The 22491-nt window shown below is 39.0% G+C and overlaps 1 protein-coding gene across 1 annotated transcript in view; it reads right to left on the bottom strand.

Moving 5' to 3' along the window:
* The window catches only part of LOC134658697 (protein lap4), a 122471-nt gene that overhangs the window by 3503 nt on the left and 96477 nt on the right, over positions 1 to 22491 (bottom strand). The window contains exons 23-35 of the mRNA XM_063514352.1: positions 21737 to 21847; positions 21012 to 21191; positions 18535 to 18693; positions 17602 to 17745; positions 16660 to 16755; positions 16232 to 16315; positions 15711 to 15830; positions 7311 to 8726; positions 6793 to 6898; positions 6092 to 6263; positions 3805 to 3937; positions 2465 to 2560; positions 1534 to 1713 (exon numbers count right to left, since the gene is read on the bottom strand). Of these exons, the coding sequence (XP_063370422.1) occupies positions 1534 to 1713; positions 2465 to 2560; positions 3805 to 3937; positions 6092 to 6263; positions 6793 to 6898; positions 7311 to 8726; positions 15711 to 15830; positions 16232 to 16315; positions 16660 to 16755; positions 17602 to 17745; positions 18535 to 18693; positions 21012 to 21191; positions 21737 to 21847 (2997 nt within the window). The remainder of the gene's footprint in view (positions 1 to 1533; positions 1714 to 2464; positions 2561 to 3804; positions 3938 to 6091; positions 6264 to 6792; positions 6899 to 7310; positions 8727 to 15710; positions 15831 to 16231; positions 16316 to 16659; positions 16756 to 17601; positions 17746 to 18534; positions 18694 to 21011; positions 21192 to 21736; positions 21848 to 22491) is intronic.

The following is a 22491-nucleotide window of genomic DNA, read 5'->3' as shown; positions in this document are numbered from 1 at the left end:
ACCCGCCATTCTGACTGTCAGGTTGGCGGGTGTAACGTTTTTTGCTGATAACTTTAAATACCGTGAGGTACTAATTTTTTTATATGAGGTACCAAATAGTACAAATTAGGTACTAAAATATGGTATACTTTTTGTTTATTTTTGTTTACATACACCCGCCATCCTGACTCTCACTAATATTCTATGTTAAGGGCGATAATAATGACCATTGAATTTGGATGAAACATGAATCGATGACATCAGTAATAAAATGAGGAAGTGCATACCTAACTTGTGTAACATGTTTAGACAACATCAAACAACACAAAACGACATGCGATTTATTTTTATTATTGCCAGAGGCAAACCAGGTACATTGTTTCTAATATAGAGTATAGACCACGTATGCACGTCTTACATATTTTCTAAGTTATATAATTTACCTACAAAATATATGTGGGTTTTGTCTAGAGTAGAAACAATAAGCTAATTAACCAGCATTCCCAAGCCGCCATACCAGACTAAACTAAAATCTTATAGAACACAACAAACCATTGATCGGGGTGATGATTCCGTGACTAGAATCCAGGTATCGCCTGGTAAAACATACATCAATATGTTATCATGCCATGCTGAAATATCATGCAGGACAAGTGGAAAACATGTAAAGTATATTTCATGTAGCGCGAGTCTTTCACGTAGGCACTGTCAACGCCAACAGTTGCAAAGCGAAGAAAGTGTTCCAAATGGTCTGCACAAGGTTATTGCTATTGTTCAACAGCAAAGTCGTGTACAACATTTTAACACTTGACCCACCTAGCACCACCACAGTGCGTTATTAGTCACATAAACACAAACGATTCTACAAAGACTCACGCTATATGAAGTAAAATACATATAAGTAAATCCAATTAAACAAATATAGATTTGAATATACACATCATAAGTTATGCTTAAAAACAATCACAAAAATAAGTGTTCATCATATTATTACTTATATAATGTACGTATATCGATGGCTTATGTAAGCATGCCAAATAATTTGAATTTGACCAATTAAAAAACTATACATTTGTAATATGTATTAGCCTACAGAAATGCAAAGTATAGCAGGTTTACACTAGAAGCCAAGGACATATGGACGAAGCCTGCTATAACCACATCAGATTAACTTCTATTGTGAGTTTTGTTAACGTGTCTATCTACGGATCTCTAGGTTCCAGTTATGGTGTTTCACGAGTGCGAAGTGTGCGTTTACTATACAAATTACCGCCCCATTAGATTTACAATTATCAGGTGTTTAATACACGATCGTCTGTCAGTCCTCTAAATCGTTCGTTTTCAGTAATACGTCTTCAGTAAATCTGTTGTAGTCAAAGTCAGGGTCACGTCGCGTCATTTCTCTTATAATTGCACGTAGAAAGCTAAGCGTTTAAGATATACAAAACAGATATAATAATAAAAAAACCAATACACGCAAAATACGGCGTTGCTTGTGTACAGCGTCTTGTATACTTAGTGTAGCGGAATGTACAGTTCGCGACGACACCGTACCTCTTTCTCAATGACTTTCTCAATGTACTCGACGGTTCGCACTTTAGTCTCGCCGGTCGCCGGGCACACGTATTCCTCCGAGCGGAAGGTAATGCGCTCGTCTAACAGTTTTTCCTTCTCCTTCACGGCAAGTATCTGCCCCGGTTTTGTACGTAACGCGATACGTGGCAGGGGCCATTTCTATAATTTGTAAAGCCAATTTTGACATACACATCCCAGAAGAACGGACCACATTGCCAGCGAAGCGACACATTAATTCCCACCCACATTAAAATACGATCACAAAATGTTACTTATTTCAAGTTATTAAGTAGATTAGATTACTGTTTTACTATTTGGCACATAGCAATTGGAATTTCATGAAGGAGGTGAATGTGTGTAAACTTATTTTAATTTGTATAATGCTTGCTAATGACTCAATGTTTATAATGGATTTCATTCTGAAAGGAATGGATGGTTATTCATTCAAACGATAAGCATTCGTCTATGAAACACCAGCAAATCATTAGTGTTAATAAACATTTGGATGTTAAAGGTTACGGACAAACAATTATTTGGATTACATTACAATTACAACACATTCGAAATTAATTCTGGAAAGAAAGATTATGATAACATATTCCATTGAATAACCACATATAAAATTGGTTGCACAACTGCTAATAAATTATCGAGATACTTCTTAATCGTTCTTTCCACCAGGTCATTTTGGTTTTGTGAGCACAACCAACATCAAAAAAATATACAATACAACAAAAATACCTGAACAGTGAACAACATTATATGTAGTTGAAGTCGTAAGAGCTCTTAGTCAGAAATTTAAGTATTTTTGGTAAGGTTATAGTTATGTTTCATGTTGATGTTGACGATGCATTTAATATTAATAGGACAACAGTTACACAACAGAAAGTAAAAATTTGATGATAATTACCTCGGACGGAGACTTTTCTCTCGAAGGAACCTCTCCAATGATTTCGGAGGCAGGACCGACCATGCTTTTTATTACTTTTTGTGATTCAATCGCTTCCTGAAAAGAAATGTTCACTGGTTAATTAAGTATATCAGTAAGTTTCAGACAAATTGGTTCCTAGAATGCAAGATTTTGTTTTATACCTAGATCCTCTTCTACCAAAAACGAGGAATTGATAAAACGAAACATCAACAAACCTGTTATAGATAAGGAAAGCAAGTCAAATATAAATATACTTACAAAAAAAAATTTAAGGAGTTGCAACTCACAAGAATAGAAATCAAATGCAAATCCACATATACATTTCCTCTGTTTATACATATAGTAAGTACCTGAATATAAAAATGGCAAATAATTGATGAAGATAGACTACGTGTATTTCGCGGCAGATATTTTATTTTGTCAAGTTCTCGATTTTGCTAGAAAAAGTTCTAGGTATAATAATTTTTGTTTAAAATATATATATTTCATCCATTCCAAATTGCTTCGTGACTCCTAAGAAACAAATCAAACAAATGTCAGTGGCCTATTTGAAATAGATAATAGGCACAAAAAAGGGTTTGCCTACGATGGGTCTTGTATATTAATATTATATTGTAACTTATTTGTTTATTCAATAAATAAATAAAAATGCTCAACGTGTAGGTATAGTATGTAAAATGCAAATTCCAAACATTATACTAGATCGGTTTTTGCATGCAAACAATGTCGGTTACATGGTATGCTTATACGTCGTAGGTATTTGGGGACCATATCAGATGAACTACCTACCTTGCATGATTATACATAAAGGAGCCTCGTCTGCCAACAAACCACTCTGTGGTTTGGCAGAAGAATATATGTAATTAGTTGTAAGCAAGATCTCTGAATAAACGTTTTATTATTATTTATTTTATTTAACGAGCAGTTAAAATGTCGTATTATTAGGGTTCCGTACCCAAAGGGTAAAAACGGGACCCTATTACTAAGACTCCGCTGTCCGTCCGTCCGTCCGTCCGTCCGTCTGTCACCAGGCTGTATCTCACGAACCGTGATAGCTAGACAGTTGAAATTTTCACAGATGATGTATTTCTGTTGCCGCTATAACAACAAATACTAAAAACAGAATAAAATAAAGATTTTAGTGGGGCTCCCATACAACAAACGTGATTTTTGACCGAAGTTAAGCAACGTCGGGCGGGGTCAGTACTTGGATGGGTGACCGTTTTTTTGCTTGTTTTTTGTTGATGGTGCGGAACCCTCTGTGCGCGAGTCCGACTCGCACTTGGCCGGTTTTTTATCATCTAAAATACGAATGTTACCTGCTCCAGTGAGCGTAGCCTGGCTGCTCGCCACGCGGCGCGTTTAGCCGCGCGTGCGGCGGCGTCCTCGCCGTCCGCGCCGCCCGCGCGTCTGCGCGACTTCGCCGACGGACTCACGCCGCCCGTCGATACACTGTGAAACATTGTATGCATATTTAATTTATTAGTTATTTGTACAACGAGAGATCAAAGTTTGATATTTCTTCGAGTGCTTATTTTGAGTCCCGTGCAAGCGAAAGATTCTATACTTGAGCGTAGTAAGGGACTCAAAAGCGCACGAGATGTAAATAACTTTGATCTCGTGTAGTTCACAAAACTTTTCACCTCAGCAGTGAGAACATTTTAGAGAACCCGAAAAATGTATTCCTTCTTCATCACTTACCTCTATTCACTCATGTTTTCTTAAGATATACCAATAATTAAGTTTTCACCTCAGCAGCTCGAAAAAGGGTACTTTGCTACTTAAAAACAGTGAGCAAAATGCGATTTTGTTCACTGTTTTTAAGTAGCAAAGTACCCTTGTTCGAGCTGCTGAGGTGAAAAATATATTACATATATTGAACCCTGGATTCGTTTCTAGCGTTTCTTGAGTTGTTGCGCCACCTGGCACAATGTGGGCCCAATATTAGAGGAGTTAAGTTTAAAGATGCTTGTTGTATTAAGGTACCGCAATATTCAGCTGTTGAATTATGATAACAGCGGGCTCAGCACGGTTCCATTTTTATCCACTATCACTAAGCCCGTCACTTTCGCTCTTACATACTTGTTAGAACGTGACAGGCATGGTGATAAATGATAAAAATGCGACCGTGCTACTAGGGCTGGACAAATACTACTACGGTAGATGCAGTTTACTACGGTAGGTACCTTACACATTAAATGGAGCATAGATGTTTGAATGAAATGTTTTGGTATAGGAGGTGGTATGGACCTTAACACTTGTGAAGCTTGCTAGGAGAGCGGTAACTTGAACGCGCTAATGAAACGGATGCACGAGAAGTGACAGTATAGGACAATACATGACGGATCTACTATAGGAGTCACCACTCACCGCTGCTGTTTCGGCAAAGCATTACGGATTTGAGTTGTCCTTATTTTTTTTCTGAAAAGCATTTAACATGTTATCCTAAAGTTTGATTCCCAGATAAACAGAACCTAAGTATTACAAAAAAAAAAACCTATCATTACCTTTCAATTTGTAGAAATGACTCAACGTAATTTTTTTGCGTTAAATGCAAATTCTTTAAAGTAAAATACAGCAATTATACTACTTTCTTTACCTAATGCGGTCGCCGCATGCTTAGCTTGCCAGGAAACCGATATTGTTTGCTGCCAAGATTAATTGAATGAATCCGCGAAATGACTTTAGGTTCAAGGCAGCCACGCAAGAGGAAGAAGCTTACATGCACAATTAATATTTATACCACTGCTTTATAAATACTTTATTATTATAAATTTTCGGGTACGAGTCTTAGCTTCTAATTTTTAGAGGTGCACTAAGAAAGGACTTTTTACGGATTAAAAGGACGAAATCGCGGGCGAAGGCCTGTTATTGTAGTGTAGCTTTTTCCATATTTTCTAGTGAGCGGGTCACGCGTTCTTGTATAGGTTACAGCTCGTCTGTTGACACAGATAGGACATCTTCTGGGGGTAGGTATAGGGTTGTAAAAAAACGGTTTTTTTCTGACTTGAAAAAAAAAACACATGAAAAAATCCCGTGAAAAAAAAAACGTTTTTTTTCTGGGGTACGTTTTTTTTCAAAAGTATGAAAACCCAAAATTTGCAAGGCAGTTAATACTTTTATACGGTTGTTTTACTTGTTTTAGACTTTATGTTAACCATTAATTTAATTTAACAACTTTGATTAATAACAACATAAATGAAATCTGTAGTGGTAGTTATCGCAATTTACTGTTGGCAACACTAACGCCTCTCGTCGCCGCATCGGGGAATTCAGGGATTCCGGATAGTACTTGCTGACATACTTACTTTAATGTACTTAGTTTTTAGTTACTTATATAAATAAATCACGAAAAACCGTTATTGTGGCATATTTTAGTTCATCTGAAAAAAAAAACCTAATTTAGAAAAAAAACCATGGTGCCAGGTTTTTTTTCATGTTTTTTTTTCAAAAAAAAAAACATTTGGTTATTTTTCTATTTGCAACCCTAGGTAGGTACGTGGGCCATACTGAAAGTTTCTGGATTCTGATGTATGAAAAGACTTATTTTTTCTAAGTCGCCAGTCCAGGAATTTTCAGTATGCCCTAAGTATAACTGGTGCTAACCTGTGTCCGTTCTCACAGGGCTCGTCGTCCGAGTGCGAGCTGTATCCGCTGTGCCGGTCCTCCCCGGGGGACCACGAGCGGAGTTCAGCTCGCGACAGCGACGCCATCTTCCTTTCCTCTTCTTGCTTCAATTTCTCCACCTCATCCGCCGATAGAAACGTGAAAACTTTCTCTGTTTATAACAAAGTAACAAGATATTTAAAAACAAGCAGTAACGGTTGCACTCCTGGAGTGCCGATAGAAGTGAAAACTCACCTCACTATGTTACCGGCGCCCGGTAACACGATACATACGTTTAGCGGAGGTATTCTATTTATTTATTATATATTATCATTCTCAAATAAGATCACACTTTTTCATTGACATGTTTATTTACATACTGCCATGACAACGTCAAATTATTTGAACATAGGTAAAGAGTTTTGAAAAGGAGTCCGCAACATAAATGTCAAATAACATTGAGTTTTTCTTTATTGATTTAAATGCCATTTAAATTATGAGTGGCCACCTTACGGGGCTTACGGTCACGTGATCGCCTTACGCCCCTTACGGTCACGTGATCGCCTTACGCTGTCTCGAGTTTATCATTTTTTCACCACCTCAAAAGTGCCCAGCGCCGCTAAAGAAGTTTTCTCTTCAAAAATACAAGTTGTACACTTCCAAACGGATATCATATTATTTAATTGATCTGCGGTATTTACCTGGTTTAGGTGATGCTTTGTGACTTTCTTCCATCGCGCTCTCAAAGAACTTCTTCTTGTCACTGACAGAAGCTTTCACAAAATTACCAGAATGAGGAGGGGAAGCCTGCGAACAGATAGTCGACAGTCAGCACGGCAGCGTATCATATTGTCGACAAAAGTGAATACAGTTAGTGAGTATAATAAGCTCATGATATGTACAAGCCATTGCATAACCCTTTTCCAGGCTTTTCACACCCATGCAGTCAGTAAACTGTTGTTAAAACCAAGGCAAACATGTTAATAAAATATATAATTCTAACTTGATGAAAGGTAAATAAAATATAACATGCAAAATAAGTTAAATTGTAAGTTAATATAAGTTAAACAGTATCGATCGAGTAAGTAACATAAATCGGGTAGGTACGTGGGGATGAGTGTAGATGAAAATGTTTGATCAAGTGGGTGGGAGAGGGTTGTCGACGAACACAATCAAAAGAAGCCGTGTGATGGATAAAATGGCGATCAGTGGTGATTACCTCGCCGATGGCGAAGGCTTTGATTTTGCTGCTCCATGCGGGTTTCGGGTCAGGGCCGGGCGAGGAGCTCCCTGCCCTCAAGTTTTCCGAACTGTTCGACAACGTGTCGGGCTCAGGAGCAGTCGTCACTTCGCCGAAACGGACTCTTCTCTCCGACTGAACACTTTTAGGCACTTCGTGTAAAATGATGGGAACTGGTTGAGTAACGTTCGCATTTATGTCGTTTCCTAAATTACTAATAAATGACGGCGAGACTTGTGGCTCGAGGCTAGAGAGCCTATTTGGGTTGGAAAAGCACATTTGATGAGTGCAAGTATAGGGATTGTAAGTGCCCGCCACCGTCGTCAAAGATGGGTACGGATTAATAGGTGGGTAGGTTGACGAATGTACCATTTTTGGTGAGAGACTTCTAGCCCGCAAATCTCTGAGCGAATAATGTGTCGGTATATGGGTAGGTACGTCATCTGAATAAGTTTCGTCAGGGTGCAAACTGCATGGTGAATTTGGTATGTGAGAAATTGTAGGCAGCGTTTTATATTGCACGTGTAGCAATTCGGGTGGATCGGGTTCCTTACCAGGACTTACAGATAATTCTTTGTAATACTCATCACTGCTAACGGAGGAAAACTTTGGCGTTCGGAAGACTTGTTGTGAAGGCACTTCTGAAATTATGGCTACTCGGGACGGAGGGTTTATTGAAATGGGTTGAGATGCCAACACAGGGTGAGCGTTGTAATTGACGGGGGGAGGGATTTCAGATTCTGGTGAATTGGTCGAGTCGGTAGACTGCATGGTTGTTTCGGCCACGTGCGTCTCCGGCAGAACAATTCTGTCGGGGACGACGGTGATGGGCGGTAGACTCGATTCGTACTCGTTTTCGCTAAGTATGATACTATCACTTACATTCGTATCGAACAAAGGCGGAGGAGGGATGATGACATCACCGGAAAGAACGGGACTCATGTTTGGGAGCGGCGAAGAGACTTCTCTCTGTTTCGGTTTTAGAAAAGATCTATGTGTTCCCGCGCATGCATCGTTAGTGTCAACCGTTCCAGGCATATTCGGGCCAGAAACATGCTCCGCCTCATGCAGTATGGGTCGAGTTAAACTTTTCGCATCGGTATTATATATAGTGTGTCGTTCGTGATCGTCGTGTGGCTGTTCAGTGAAACTAACTCGCTTCATTTGCGGTTTGCGTGGCACTTGAGGCTTCGGTTTGACGGGAGGCGGGGGTGGGTTGTGCTGCGGCCGCTGCAGGGGCGCTGGGTGCGCGACTGGCGGCGGCGGCGGCGGCGGGAGATCCACTGCGGTACCCTCGTCCTCAGGCACGGGAGCAGCCGAAGGCGTAGGCGACTTCAGCTTCTGTTGTGTGAACACCGCTAGGGGTGACGGCGGCGCCGCTTGCAAACTAGACGACTGACCAAACCAACATTTTTGAACTACACCGCACCAATAAAGGCGGCTAAACTAGCCACCAGATAATAATTATGCTTGAGCCGATCGAGTTATTCGAATAGCGAAGCCGCTTGCACGAAAACATAGCTTGCGACAGAAAACTGCAAGATCGAGCCGAACTGAACGTAAGCTTAGACTAAACGAACGTAAAATCTTCCAAAATAAATGTCTGTAATTAAAACAGGCTTAACTAAAACAAATTGATTAAAACATAACACTTAATTTTGAAACATAGTGTATTTAATGCAACGCTTAAACATAACGCCAATTACAATAAATTTATAAAGAAACTATTTAAGTCAAATGTATATTCAAAAGTGTATGTAATACGTTATTGTAAAGTAATTGGCAGTTTTTAATAGTTCATTTGGCCGAATAATGTTAATTGAGAAGCTTATGGATTATGGATAAAATAACCCTAAATACTTGCCTCCATACGTACACAAATTAAAAAAAAAACATTTACCCGATTTGCAAGGCCGCTTCGGAAATAAAGTTTTGTATGGAGCATTAAAAACTCTTATTTAATTTAACTAAACGACGTGATATGATGGCAAATAACAACTCCGACTTAAATACGTTAACATTTCCAATCTAGGTATATATTCGGTTTCTACAGGTATGAGTTCAAATAGGTAACTACAGAAAAGTACAAGTTTTTATGGATAAACAGATATCAAAATTGGTCAGACGGTTACACAGTAAATACCTACAACAGTTAACATTTATAAAGTAGTCACAAACATTTTTGGTTAGATGTCAAGAGATAATGTCCGGAGGAGCGCGTCGAATGATACAATTTATTTGGCGGGTTGCTGAGCTATACATACATAAATTTGACAGATTCACATAGGTACAGTTTATCAGAAGTTCAATTGTGTTTGAGAAAACAACATAGGAATACATGATGCTTTAGAATACATACAAAGAACTCACGGATTTAACGTACGCACGTCAATAACAATTACTTAAACATATATAAGCATACTAACGGTCAAGGAAAACATTCAATTTATATTTTAAAATATGGAATCCAAAATAGTAATCAAGCTAAATCGTTACGTACTAGCAACGTATATTATAATTTATATATTTACGACGGTTTCTGGAAGTTGTCACAAGACACTTTGCCCGACTTTGCTAACTGTGTTTGAAGTTAAATATGGAAATTATTTATCAATTCAATTGAATGATATTTTTCTACGGTTTTTTGAGCAAAGTTTACTAAAATATACTGTCACGATTTAGATACCTACATAATCGTACATTTACACACAACGTGAACCATGGCGCAACAGATATCCTATTGAAATGTTTAACATCAGATCTGTAACACCATTCCGTCCGTCCGTCAAAAAAGTAACACCCAAAAATATGACAAATCATCCCACATTCAATATACAAATAATACCATTTAGGAGCATGTCACTGATTCCTTAAGTACTGTGGCTTACCGCAACACGGTGTCTTAATTACCATTTGTCCCCGCCCCGCGTGATTCCCGCCGTCATACATGAGACGAGGACAAATGGGAATGTTTCATATGAAGGCACCTACTCCGATCTGTGCCCGGCGGGGACAAATGGGAATACACTCGCAACACAGGACTGGTAAGCATTTAATCTATCTATCTCGTAATCAATAATATTATTATCAAAGCTTTACTTTGCTCCACAAACACTCCCTCTCTCATAAAAATGTTAAATTTAGTTTATATACAGGTAAATTCATTATACAAAGTTAAATTCGGAATATTGGGTATGCTGTATGCGGGAGCACACATGAGCCCTATACTGAAAATTGTTTCGATCCGTGTAATACGAATAGGTAAGTACTACACAGTTAGACGAGGTTCAATAGAGTGAAATAACAGGTAAATGTACTATACGAATATATATATTATATATAAGAAGGGCTAATGTACACTGCCGCACTTTCGTTTACTTTCAGTAATAGTACGCCAATTCTCAAGCGTGCGTTGGGATTTGGGATACGAAAATATTTACGTTTTAATTATGGTTAAGATAATTTTGTAGAGCATGACAATATCATGTACCTACCTAATTCATGTATATGTATTATATACATACATATATGAACAGACACAGTTCTGAATTGGCATTAATGAAGATAACATGGGATCGAGACGATACGATCGACAAATTGCTTTAATGCTTGCAGTCTCTGAAACCCAGGCTAAAAATGCCATTTAACTTAATTTTTTCAATAAAGTAACATCCTCTTACCATATAGTATGACATGTTTCAATTAATTACTGATATTTTTTTTTTACAAATTATACAAAAGTTAAATTGATGCACTATGTGTCTCCCTCCATTTCCTCTGCGTTTGCATTCTGCAATGGATGTAACATTTGTTTGTCAATAAACTGGCTTGACGCAATTGTCACTGTTACATTAAGCTAACACACGACGACATTGAACTAAGCTACATTAAATTAAAACGACAGACACCCTTTATCGGTTTTCAAGAAGAAAAAAAGACCAAACTATAGTTCTTTTATTTCAAATTTATAACTTTTAAGGACTACTCCTTAAGATTTTGAGGATAGCCAAAGTTACATGCACATCATTTCGCCACTTAGTCGACGATACTGATGAACTAAAAGTTACATTTAACAGAGAGCCTACAAAGACAGTTGGTCTAAACGAAGGTACAGCTGTTATATTTAAGTGCCACCTTTCCACTTTAATCAATCTACATAATACCAGGCTTTGCGTAAATATACTAAAACATTTATTTTGGAAGATAAGGTTATTAAGATAGGTACTTATAAGTAGAAAATACGTTCCAATTATCCATATAATAAAATCAGGTATATTTTCATGCAAGCAATAGGTTTATACTACAAATATACAAAGTGCATGCTATCTATTATACATACTGCAATCAGGGAAGTTTCATCGTGCCAATATTAAGTCAATTTCACTCAGAATTTAGTTAATATAAAGCTACAGATAACTATCATGCTGCAATTAAACCTAAAATAGTATGTAATTAGGAAATATGAAGCTCAGAAAAACACTTTGTCAAAATGCTGATTTTAAGATATCATGCATATAATTAAACCAATTATAGCGAAATCGTCATTTAAAAAAAACATTAATTATCGTTTGAAATTTAATTACTAGCAGATATTGAAAGATGTTAACATTATTTTATAAATTAGCTTTAAAAGTGCCAAAGTGAGAGAGCATAATGTAGCACCGAAATTAAACAGTAGCAGATAAGAGTATACAGGATAAATATTGGCAGTCTCCACACAAAATTGCGTTCCCTCGTATGGTTCTAGATGACGATGGTCACTGAGAAATCTCACTCCAGTTTATTCATATGATTTTTTACTTTCACTCGCCATTTCATGAAATCAGGATTATATAATATTTAAAACCTTCGCGTTTTGAACACATATTAACTCACATTTATAGACGGGTCTAACGCGAAATTTATTCAATTACCTTTATATACCGACGTTTCGACACAGGTTTCACTGGTCATGGTCATGGTGTTGGCCGCGACCATGACCAGTGAAACCTGTGTCGAAACTAGGGCTCGCGGTCGTGTCCGTGTTTCGTGTACACGTGTTCGGTACCCGTTTCCGAACTACACGTACACGGTTTTCTGACCCGTTCTACACGTGTAGTCGGGTACCCGTGTAATTAAGATCCGTGTATCCGTGTACCCGTGTACCCGTGTACCCGTGTACACGGTGAACGGAACATAAATACACGCGGGCCTAACCCGTCTTGGCGTGTAGCGGAGATTGAAGTAATGTATAGAGCTTTAAATAAAACAAAGATTCAGGATCAGGAGCTCCGACTGGAATCGAATCCGATCAGTTTTATCGAATTTTCAATGTTATTGATATGTATTATACTAATTTAATTAATTTTGTATTGCCTTTGTCATCATTTAAGATATGGGGATATTCATAAATTACGTCATTTCAAATTGGGGGGGGGGGGTCTGGACATCGGATGATGTAGAAGGAAACGGGGTCATTCGAAGCATGATTTTTGGATGATTTTAGGGGGAGGGGGGTCAAAAAACGTCAAAAATCGATAACGTAATTTATGAACAGCCCCTATACAAAATAACTCGTTATTCAAGTAATAATTAGGTAGCTACACAAAAAACATGTACTTACGGTTTAGTTCTTTATCGTCGTAGACGTAGAATAACATGCATAGATAAAATAAAGACCATACCGTACGTGATGAGATACTTTATAAATCTTAGGCACAGATATTATTCATTTCTTGCTGTCTTTGTCATTAGCAAAATGCTCTTTAGTGCCGCGTTGCAACAAAACAATGAGATAATTCTACCTGAATGATTAGTTGTTGTATTTTTTGCAGACGTGTTAAGCTTGTTACAAAGAGATAACACCAAAAGCACCAATTCATATTGGTAAAACAACACGGTATATTGTGGCATATGGCCATTTTAAATACTTCTTCTTCCTCGCGTTATCCCGGCATTTTTTTGCCACGGCTCATGGGAGCCTGGGGTCCGCTTGACAACTAATCCCATGATTTGACGTAGGCACTAGTTTTTACGAAAGCGACTGCCATCTGACCTTCCAACCCAAAGGGGAAACTAGGCCTTATTGGGATTAGTCCGGTTTCCTCACGATGTTTTCCTTTACCGAAAAGCGACTGGTAAATATCAAATGATATTTCGTACATAAGTTCCGAAAAACTCATTGGTACGAGCCGGGGTTTGAACCCGCGACCTCCGGATTGCAAGTCGCACGCTCTTACCGCTAGGCCACCAGCGCTTTTTTAAATACTTAATCCCTTTTTGTGATGTACTGTATGTATGAATTCTTGTACATTTACTTCACGCTATTCAACATTTGGATAAAACAACACAGTTTATTTATCAGCACGACTGTAAATACACTGGAGCGGCGGCGAATTGATCGATCACGCTAATCGATGTAAGAGAGCTTTTAGGTTACCTAGTACCTACTTATGTTTGTAAAAAGGTCAGAGATGCGTGCTTATTGCCTTGTCTATCTTACGGTGCACAAACATGGTTCTTCACAAAGGACATAATAAAAACAAAAATACGTTCATATCAGCGAGCTATTGAACGAAGTAACCTGGGCATTAAGCTCAGTGACAGATGTAATAGCGAAAACATGCGCGAGAAAACTAAATTAATAGACGCAGGACAACACGCTCTACAGCTGAAATGGACATGGGCGAGACACGTAGCTCGCATCACAGACAAAAGAGGGACAAAACGGGTAACTGAATGGGCGGGCCCTATCGGGAAAAAAAGAGGCAAAGGGAGACCCAAAGACCGCTGGATTGACGAAATCCAAAGAATTGCTGGTAGAGACTGGAAGCTTAAAGCACAAGACAGAATAAAAAGGAAACAAATGGAGGAGGCCTTTACCCAAAGCGGGGCCATGTAAAGGAAAAAACGACTAAATGTAAATTTGCATGGAAATCAATGGCTATATTATTAGTATTATTATACTTATGTCTCGGGTCTTGATAGTATTATTATACTGGTTTGTTCAAGCATCAGAATTGCCCACCCTCGCGCTACAAAGGAAAATAATGACATATCCGTTCGTGGTAGTTTCAGTAAGCATAACTAGCTACTTTTGTATTAGATTATCATTTAGGTTTACTTTCATTATCAAAAAAACGGCCAAGTGCGAGTCGGACTCGCCCATGAAGGGTTCCGTATTTAGGCGATTTATGACGTATAAAAAAAACTACTTACTAGATCTCGTTCAAACCAATTTTCGGTGGAAGTTTACATGGTAATGTACATCATATATTTTTTTTAGTTTTATCATTCTCTTATTTTAGAAGTTACAGGGGGGGGGGGACACATTTTACCACTTTGGAAGTGTCTCTCGCGCAAACTATTCAGTTTAGAAAAAAATTATATTAGAAACCTCAATATCATTTTTGAAGACCTATCCAATAGATAACCCACACGTATGGGTTTGATGAAAAAAAAATTTTTGAGTTTCAGTTCGAAGTATGGGGGAACCCCAAAAATTTTTTGTTTTTTTTTCTATTTTTGTGTGAAAATCTTAATGCGGTTCACAGAATACATCTACTCACCAAGTTTCAACAGTATAGTTCTTATAGTTTCGGAGAAAAGTGGCTGTGACATACGGACGGACAGACAGACGGACAGACGGACAGACAGACAGACATGACGAATCTATGAGGGTTCCGTTTTTTGCCATTTGGCTACGGAACCCTAAAAACTACAATGAAGAAAACGAGCTATCAATGAAATCAACGGATACTAAGATACCTATTGTTAATTTTAATATTATTTAGAGTAAAGCTAAAAATATGAATTATTGAAACAAAGTGTACTTACCTACCTATTAGACATTACCAATCAATTTTCCAATTCAATCGTATGTCTTCAAGCACGAATCTCCCCAACACGAGAGTGAAGGGTCGAACCCGCGGGTAAATAAGATCCGTGTACACGGGTACCCGTGTACACGGGTACACGAAATACACGGGTACACGGGTAAACGTTTCCGAATCCGGGCGGGTTCGTGTAGTTCGGGTTCTTAATACCGCCGGGCTTAAGAACACGGGTACCCGTGTCAGCGTGTAACACGTGTATCGGGAGCTCTAGTCGAAACGTCGGTATATAAAGGTAATTGAATACATTTCGCGTTAGACCCGTCTATAAATGTGAGTTAATCAGGATTATGTTCAAAACAAATGGCGTTATTATAATGCGGTGATCAGAGCAGCATTGAAAAATACGATATGATATATCCTCATAGTAACAGACAGGAACGGAGTTTTGTAAAGAGACTAGAAGTATTTTCTTAGCACATCAGTAGGTAGACTATATTTGATAGCCTGCCATTTGAAAAGAGCCTACGACGTTGTATCAGGGTCGAGTCGGAAAGGTTATTCTTACCTGAGGTTGAAGGGTGTGTTTGGACATGACGACAGTGGTGGTTTTGTGTTGCGGCTCGGGCGAAATCGGCGGCGCCGGCTCCAGAGCCATGCTCTCTACGGCGTGGACTATATCCAGCACCTAGGTAATGTGATACATGATGATGAGGTAATGTGATAAGTTTTATAGGTAGAGTGAGCCGAAAGCCACCGTTCATTTTAAGACTACTCCAAACATTGATCTATCTAGATAGTAGACCGATTAAAAACACTCCATAACTAAATAGATTTGTATCTGGCTATTTAAAAGATAGAGAAGATTCAAGCCCTCCTTGCACATATCAGATACTAGGTATAACTTCGTCATGTCAAGTGGTAGTAACCGTGGTAGGCATGTCAAAGAAATATAAATACACAAATACATACAAATATATACTACATAACATGAGGTAAGTACCCTAAGTAATGTGCCAGTCGGATAGGAAAAATAATATGTTCTTAATTTTTTTAAACCGTTTTAAACCAAAATAAACAAAAAATTACCTTTTCAGGTGTAGACTTTTCCTTCATTTCTGCGACTTGTTTCTCGTGTTCAAACTCAACTAGCTCCTTTTCGATTTGCTGCTCCTAGTTATAAACAATTTGTTTAAATGAAATGTTTGCAAATCTAATGATATACCATATGAGTGTCGTATTGTTTTCATAATTGAACAGTTCCCTCGATATTTCCAGGATCCCTTCATCAGATCATGACCTAATGATAATGGGACCAAAAGTGAAGTTTAAGCGATTTCTCATATACAAAATGCGGCTCGATGCTGACAGATGTGATTCCACCCTAAAATTTTCAAACAAGAAATAATTTTCCAAAACGGTTCAGCGTTTTCGAGAAATTGGGAATCAAAGATCCCTACGAATAGAGAGCCTTAGAAGTCAGTTAAAAATAATGACGTTCAGAATATAAAGATTACCTGTTGGTGCTGATGTACAGAATCATCCCGGTCTAAGCTTGACGTTGAGTGAGAAAGAGAGCCGCCAGTGTCCGCCGTTCCACTTTCGCTACCAGTCTGTTTAGGACAAATAATACATCATTTATTTAGGTACCGACGTCAACATCATTTATGTTTTAAACTTCGACAGGGAGTTCATTCTACAGGGTATGGAACATAATAGTTATTTTCTCAAAAATGGACGGCAAAGTCGACGTTGCCGGTTAAAAAATAGGTCGCGAAGTGCGTAGTTTATGGTCATTCAAAAAATTAAAAGTTAAAAACATTGCAGTCTCGATTTCGGGACTGCAATGTTGCATACAAATTCCATTATTTAACGAGTTCCAAACTTTTTAAACTTTAAATGGCCATATCAAATGAAGGCATAGGTCCATTAAACAGCCAAACAGATGATCAGCACTTATTATTATAATGTTGGTACCGCGACTATTTAGGTGTCTCAAATACGTTGGCGTATTTTCAGCAGAAAAAAACACTTCTTTTTTTTTTAAAGGCGGCAAGCAAATCTTTTTAATGGTTTTACTTTTTTCTGTGAAAATGAGAACGTTGCTTCTGTAAAATATTTCTATAGCTGGTCAAGCAAATCTTGTCAGTAAAAAAAGGCGCGAAATTCAAATTTTCTATGGGACGATATCCCTTCGCGCCTACAATTATCAAATTTGCCGCCTTTTTCTACTGTCAAGATCTGGTTGACCAAGTATATTTCTTGCACCATTTTTGAGAAAAGCACTATACATATATGACTCGGCTGGAAGGCTACTTGCTGGCTTCGGATTCAATTAAACGGACTCCCAACGAATCCTCAGTCTGCGAGTAGCTACTTCCGAACCTCGACAATAATGTACTATTGATGGTTGAAATTAGTTAAATAGTATGTAGTGAAAAAGGATGAGCCCGACTAACGTGGTACTTCTCGGGGCGCGAGTAGCCATGGCACACGACGAGGTGCAGCGGCGCGTTGGTGGCGGAGCGCAGCGCGTTCACCGCCTCGTTGTGCGTGGCGCCCAGCAGCGACACGCCGTTCACTTCCAGCAGGCGCATGCCCACCTGTACATATCAAACGTTCTTGTCTTAGGGCCACCCCACATCTAGCGTCTTTCGAGCGTCGGCGTCTCGTCGGCGTCTACAACTCTATGGCCCTGCTTGACGCAACGTCGACGCAACGTCGGCGCAACTGCGCAGCGACGTCATTTTCCATAGCGCTGACCGACGCCGACGCTCGAAAGACGCCAGATGTGGGGTGGCCCTTAGGCCGTTATGGTCATATTCCATCATTGCTGTAGTTGGGCATTTTCTGAAAAAACTGTACCATTTACTTATTTTTGAAAAACCATTAACTTTTAGGTTATTTCTACTCTGAATTACGAGGACTATCGATATAAAAAGGAAAAAAGAAGTGTCCGAAAAGAATTGTCACTTGTAACGCATTTTCACATGGTACATTTTATATGGACCGTCACAAAAATGACACCCAAAATATTGTTCCAATCAGTAGACCTCGTGATTCAGAGGCGATATAACCCAAAAGATATACATTCTCGAAAAACAAGAATGGTACACTTTTTCTGAAAACCTCCAGTTACCAAGATTGGTAAAATCGAGATTATCACAAAAAATCGTTCGTTGGCCAATACCAAGGGAGCTTGGGCAAAAATGCTTTTGTACTTCGGTTCGGCTGTTTTATTCTACAGGTCACATTTCATAACCGATTCTCGTGAAATTGTGTGTGTAAGTTCCACAATTACATGTCTTTTTGGTCGATTCAGTTTTTGAAAAAAAATCCAAATGGCGGATATGGAGTCGCAAGGTCCAGCTAAGCCCAAAAAATGGTCTTACCTTGAGCCTTCCATCCCGCCGAGCCGCCCCGCCGCTGTTGATCTTGGAGATGAAAACGCCCTCGTCGTTGGGGTCGTTGGGGTTGCCGCGCTGACCATTCAGCCCGCCCTTTATGTGCATACCGAGTTTCTCGCCTTCTTGCTTTACTATCGTTAGGTCCTGTTTGGTAAACGTCACAATGTTTAACGAATTTGATCGCAAAATAACTCACTTAAGTTTTCCCATCACTTACTAAGCGTATCGCCTATGATTAACCAGTATAATGATTCCGATGTCACAGATTTTTTACAGCTCGAAATCAGATTTTATACATCTGAGGCGATACCTTCGGTGAGTGTGAAAATAAAAGCCCCGATCACGAATTCGAACTGATATATAGTTCATTGTGTGTCAAAGCGAGTGACGTATGTAATATAGGTCTTTACTATACTTAGTATTTTTTAACAGCTTTAGTCCGGTAACAGTAGTCATCTCAATACCTACGTTTTTTGCGATAAGGTTATAAATAAAATAATATTCAGATGATAATTGTCCCTGTACCCAAGCTATATGAAAAATACTATAGGCTCACAGTGTTAAACTTTATTATTATAATAACTTGACATATATGAGATATCCTTGAGTTGATATATATCATTCTCATCATTTATAAAAAAAAACCTACATTAAGAACTGCTCATGCAAAAAGACACAACATTTCATGCACTATTCATTACAATACTCTAGCGCAAGACACTCTAACTTCATCCGGAAATTACAAGACAACATCGCAGAATAATAAAATATGTCTTTCGTTTAAAGCTATTCTAAAAAATAAACAGGGTTTCTATTTTAACTCTCTAATAGTAGGTATAGGAAGTCCACTAACATCTACTGAATGATTAGGCAATGCTTTCTCATCCGCGCTACATTCGTTATATTTGTAGCAATTCCAAATCTTGCGTTTATTTTAATACATTGGATCAAGAAAAACCAAAGGGGCGGGTATACTGAATATTGAAAGTACATCTACGTAGAGTGTAAGCGTCATACTATAACCATTCAAAACGACGTTAGCTGAGCACAGTGACTGTGGGAGGGGTACGGTTTCGACACACATATCTGGTAAAGTAACACACATAGGCCTGAGATCGCCGGGTGAGGACTTACAGTTGCGTCAACAATCTCAACTTGAACGAGTGTCTGAACGAACGCCCCGCGGTCGTCGAGTGCACGTGTGGAACAAAACAACGATTTGGATGTTATAGCAAAGGTTTGAAGCTGCTCCTTTATGAATTACGCGGGTCTAATTCCCAACCGAGGGGCAGATGGATTATTCTTCTTCATTTGGTAACAACTAAATACAGGCTTAAATTATGTATGTACGATTGTACGCGTTTTAATCCTTCTTACATAAGTCGGACGGTAATGTATGTTTGCATCAAGAAAAATCAAGCCGCAGAAGTTTGCAGTGTGTAAATAGATATCTAATATTGACGGCCTGTGATAAGATGCAAGAGAATAATGCGCTACATGTGGCAGAGTACACGTGTATCTTTTCTCACTACTTGCAGCGGTAAGCGACAGTTTGCGTACATATACCTACTAAACAAGTTTTCATCAAAACCTTTGTAGTAAAATACATAAACCTATGATAAGCAATATGCAAATACTTCTGTTTCGTTCACTGCAATTTTGCCAAATACTACGGTAAGCAATACTCAATTTATCTACTAATAACCACATTACGTATATATTAATAGTCATCCAATGACTCACAACCCGACCACTCGCTTTCATGCAAAACACTGCGCGACTTACTTGCGTGTAAGTACATACAAATTAAAAACATAATTAATACATATCCATGTGCATTTTCAAACTAAATGAGTTTTTAGTTGATTGATAAATATTAATATCAACGAATATTTTGTTAGGTATTTAATTTTCAAACCTTATTTTAATTATCTGTATTCTGTACTCAATTGCAGATTCAAGCAAATGTGCTCAAATACTCTTAGGTAGAAATCTTGTCTTTTTAATGTAGCACAGACAATTGAGTATTAGACATACTGAGTAGAAGAGATCGATTACTGATCAGATGCACGGCGCCATCAATTCAGTGGTGAATTGACTGTCAACAACTTGTTATCCTCGAACGTTGAACAATTCATATAAGATAATTCTGTCGTTCGTCTGCGCTACATGCCCTAGCCTCGCAGCCCTTGATAACAGTTGGACCCTTGGAGGATACAACTAAACGGAGTAGCCATTAACAGGCTTTCCCCTCTGTCGAAAATAGGCGGCCAACGGTCATACACAATGTATGGACTGACGTTTATCTGACATGGCTATTTTTACGTTACGCATACATTTGACGTTCCCCTCCCCCGCAAAAATCGGCAGACTGTTTTGTACAGAAAATTACAGACATGGCGTCTCCGTTTGATTATATCCTCCAAGGTTGGACCGTACAAGCATCACCATTTAGTACTGACCTGGAAGCCGAGCGGCAGCGGGTCGTGGCGCACGGTGAGCGTGAGCGTGGGCCCGGGCTGCAGCAGCAGCTGCACGGCGTCGCGGTGCGTGGCGCCCGGCAGCTCGGCGCCGTTCACCTTGAGCAGGCGGTCGCCCATGCGCAGCTTGCCGGACCGCGCCGCCACGCCGCCGGGTACCACCTGAACGATATGTTGCAGTCACATTCAAGCGCCGTTTCATTATTAAGGGTAAAACACCGAGTCATGAAAACTTCACGGAATCGTCATCATAGTGTTCGTCTTGTCCCGAGAAAATAAACTATGTCACAGAATAAATAATAGTACTAAGTACAGAAGACTCACTCTCTAACAAAACGCGTCTGTTACGATCAGCGCTAGGTGGCGACAGCGCCACTCGCGGCTTATGGCTTTCCCCAAAATTGGGGCCGAACGGATGTACTTTTAGCTACCTGTAGCAAAGCGACGAAATCGCGGAGTTAGACACGCCTGACTATGTTCTACTTACCCCATCTCACCTTACACAATAGTTAAATACATGAAACGATAAGCCAATGTAGCAGTGTTCAATATTCCCAACACAAAGTCAAATCAAATTGACTGGGTGTGACCTTAGCTTAACGTATCCTTTTAAAGTAGTAGCTAATAGAGCATCTTTTTTCTTGTGCCTACAACGTTTTAACCTACAGTTGTCGGCCATTAAAATTTACATATTTGGCAATACTTACATGGGAAATAAATATTCCAGGTTCCTTTCCCCCGAATGGCACACAGGAATGATCCGTACCGCCTATGATACTGAATCCAAGAGAGCCTCCTTCCTTTACCAAAACCACATCCTGCAACAAGGAAATTCTGTTGTAACACGATATATTAGGCTTGTGGTTGGAGCTTTGAAGCTTCAAGCGTACTTTAACGGTAGGCAATCTCTATGGAGGATTGAGCTGGCAAATGGATTTTGATTTCAAAGTGTCTGGTACAATGGTTTAACCATTTGTCTAGTTTAAGCAGTAAGTGTATATCTCTTTATAACAATTCAAGTGATGACCTGGATTTTCGTTTTCAAAGCCAATTCCAACCGGATGGTAGCTCTCCATCCGAGGAATTGCATATGCCATAGCTATACCCAGCATCAATAACATAAATGACCAAGCAAAATTAAGTGACAAAGATTTAGTAATTGTGTATAATGAGAAGAGTCTCAAGACAATTTCGTGCTTCGAATTTGACAGTTAAACGAGATGGCGCTGTACGGCTCTTTACATTATGCAGTAACTTTGGTTGTCAAAGTTTGACGTTCGACAATTCAGTGACCAGCGGGCTCAGCACGGTTCCATTTTTATCGACTATCACTATGCCCGTCACTTTCGCACTTACATACTTGTTAGAACGTGACAGGCATGGTGATAAACGATAAAAATGCTACCGTGCTACTAGGGCAGAAGACATATGGATATGGTGCAGTACATCGCCATCTGTTTCG

The sequence above is a fragment of the Cydia amplana genome, chromosome 2 (genome assembly GCF_948474715.1).
Source record: "Cydia amplana chromosome 2, ilCydAmpl1.1, whole genome shotgun sequence".
Lineage (NCBI taxonomy): Eukaryota > Metazoa > Arthropoda > Insecta > Lepidoptera > Tortricidae > Cydia > Cydia amplana.
Note: the sequence above shows the minus strand (reverse complement) of the source record. Positions and strands in the feature narration are given on the sequence as shown.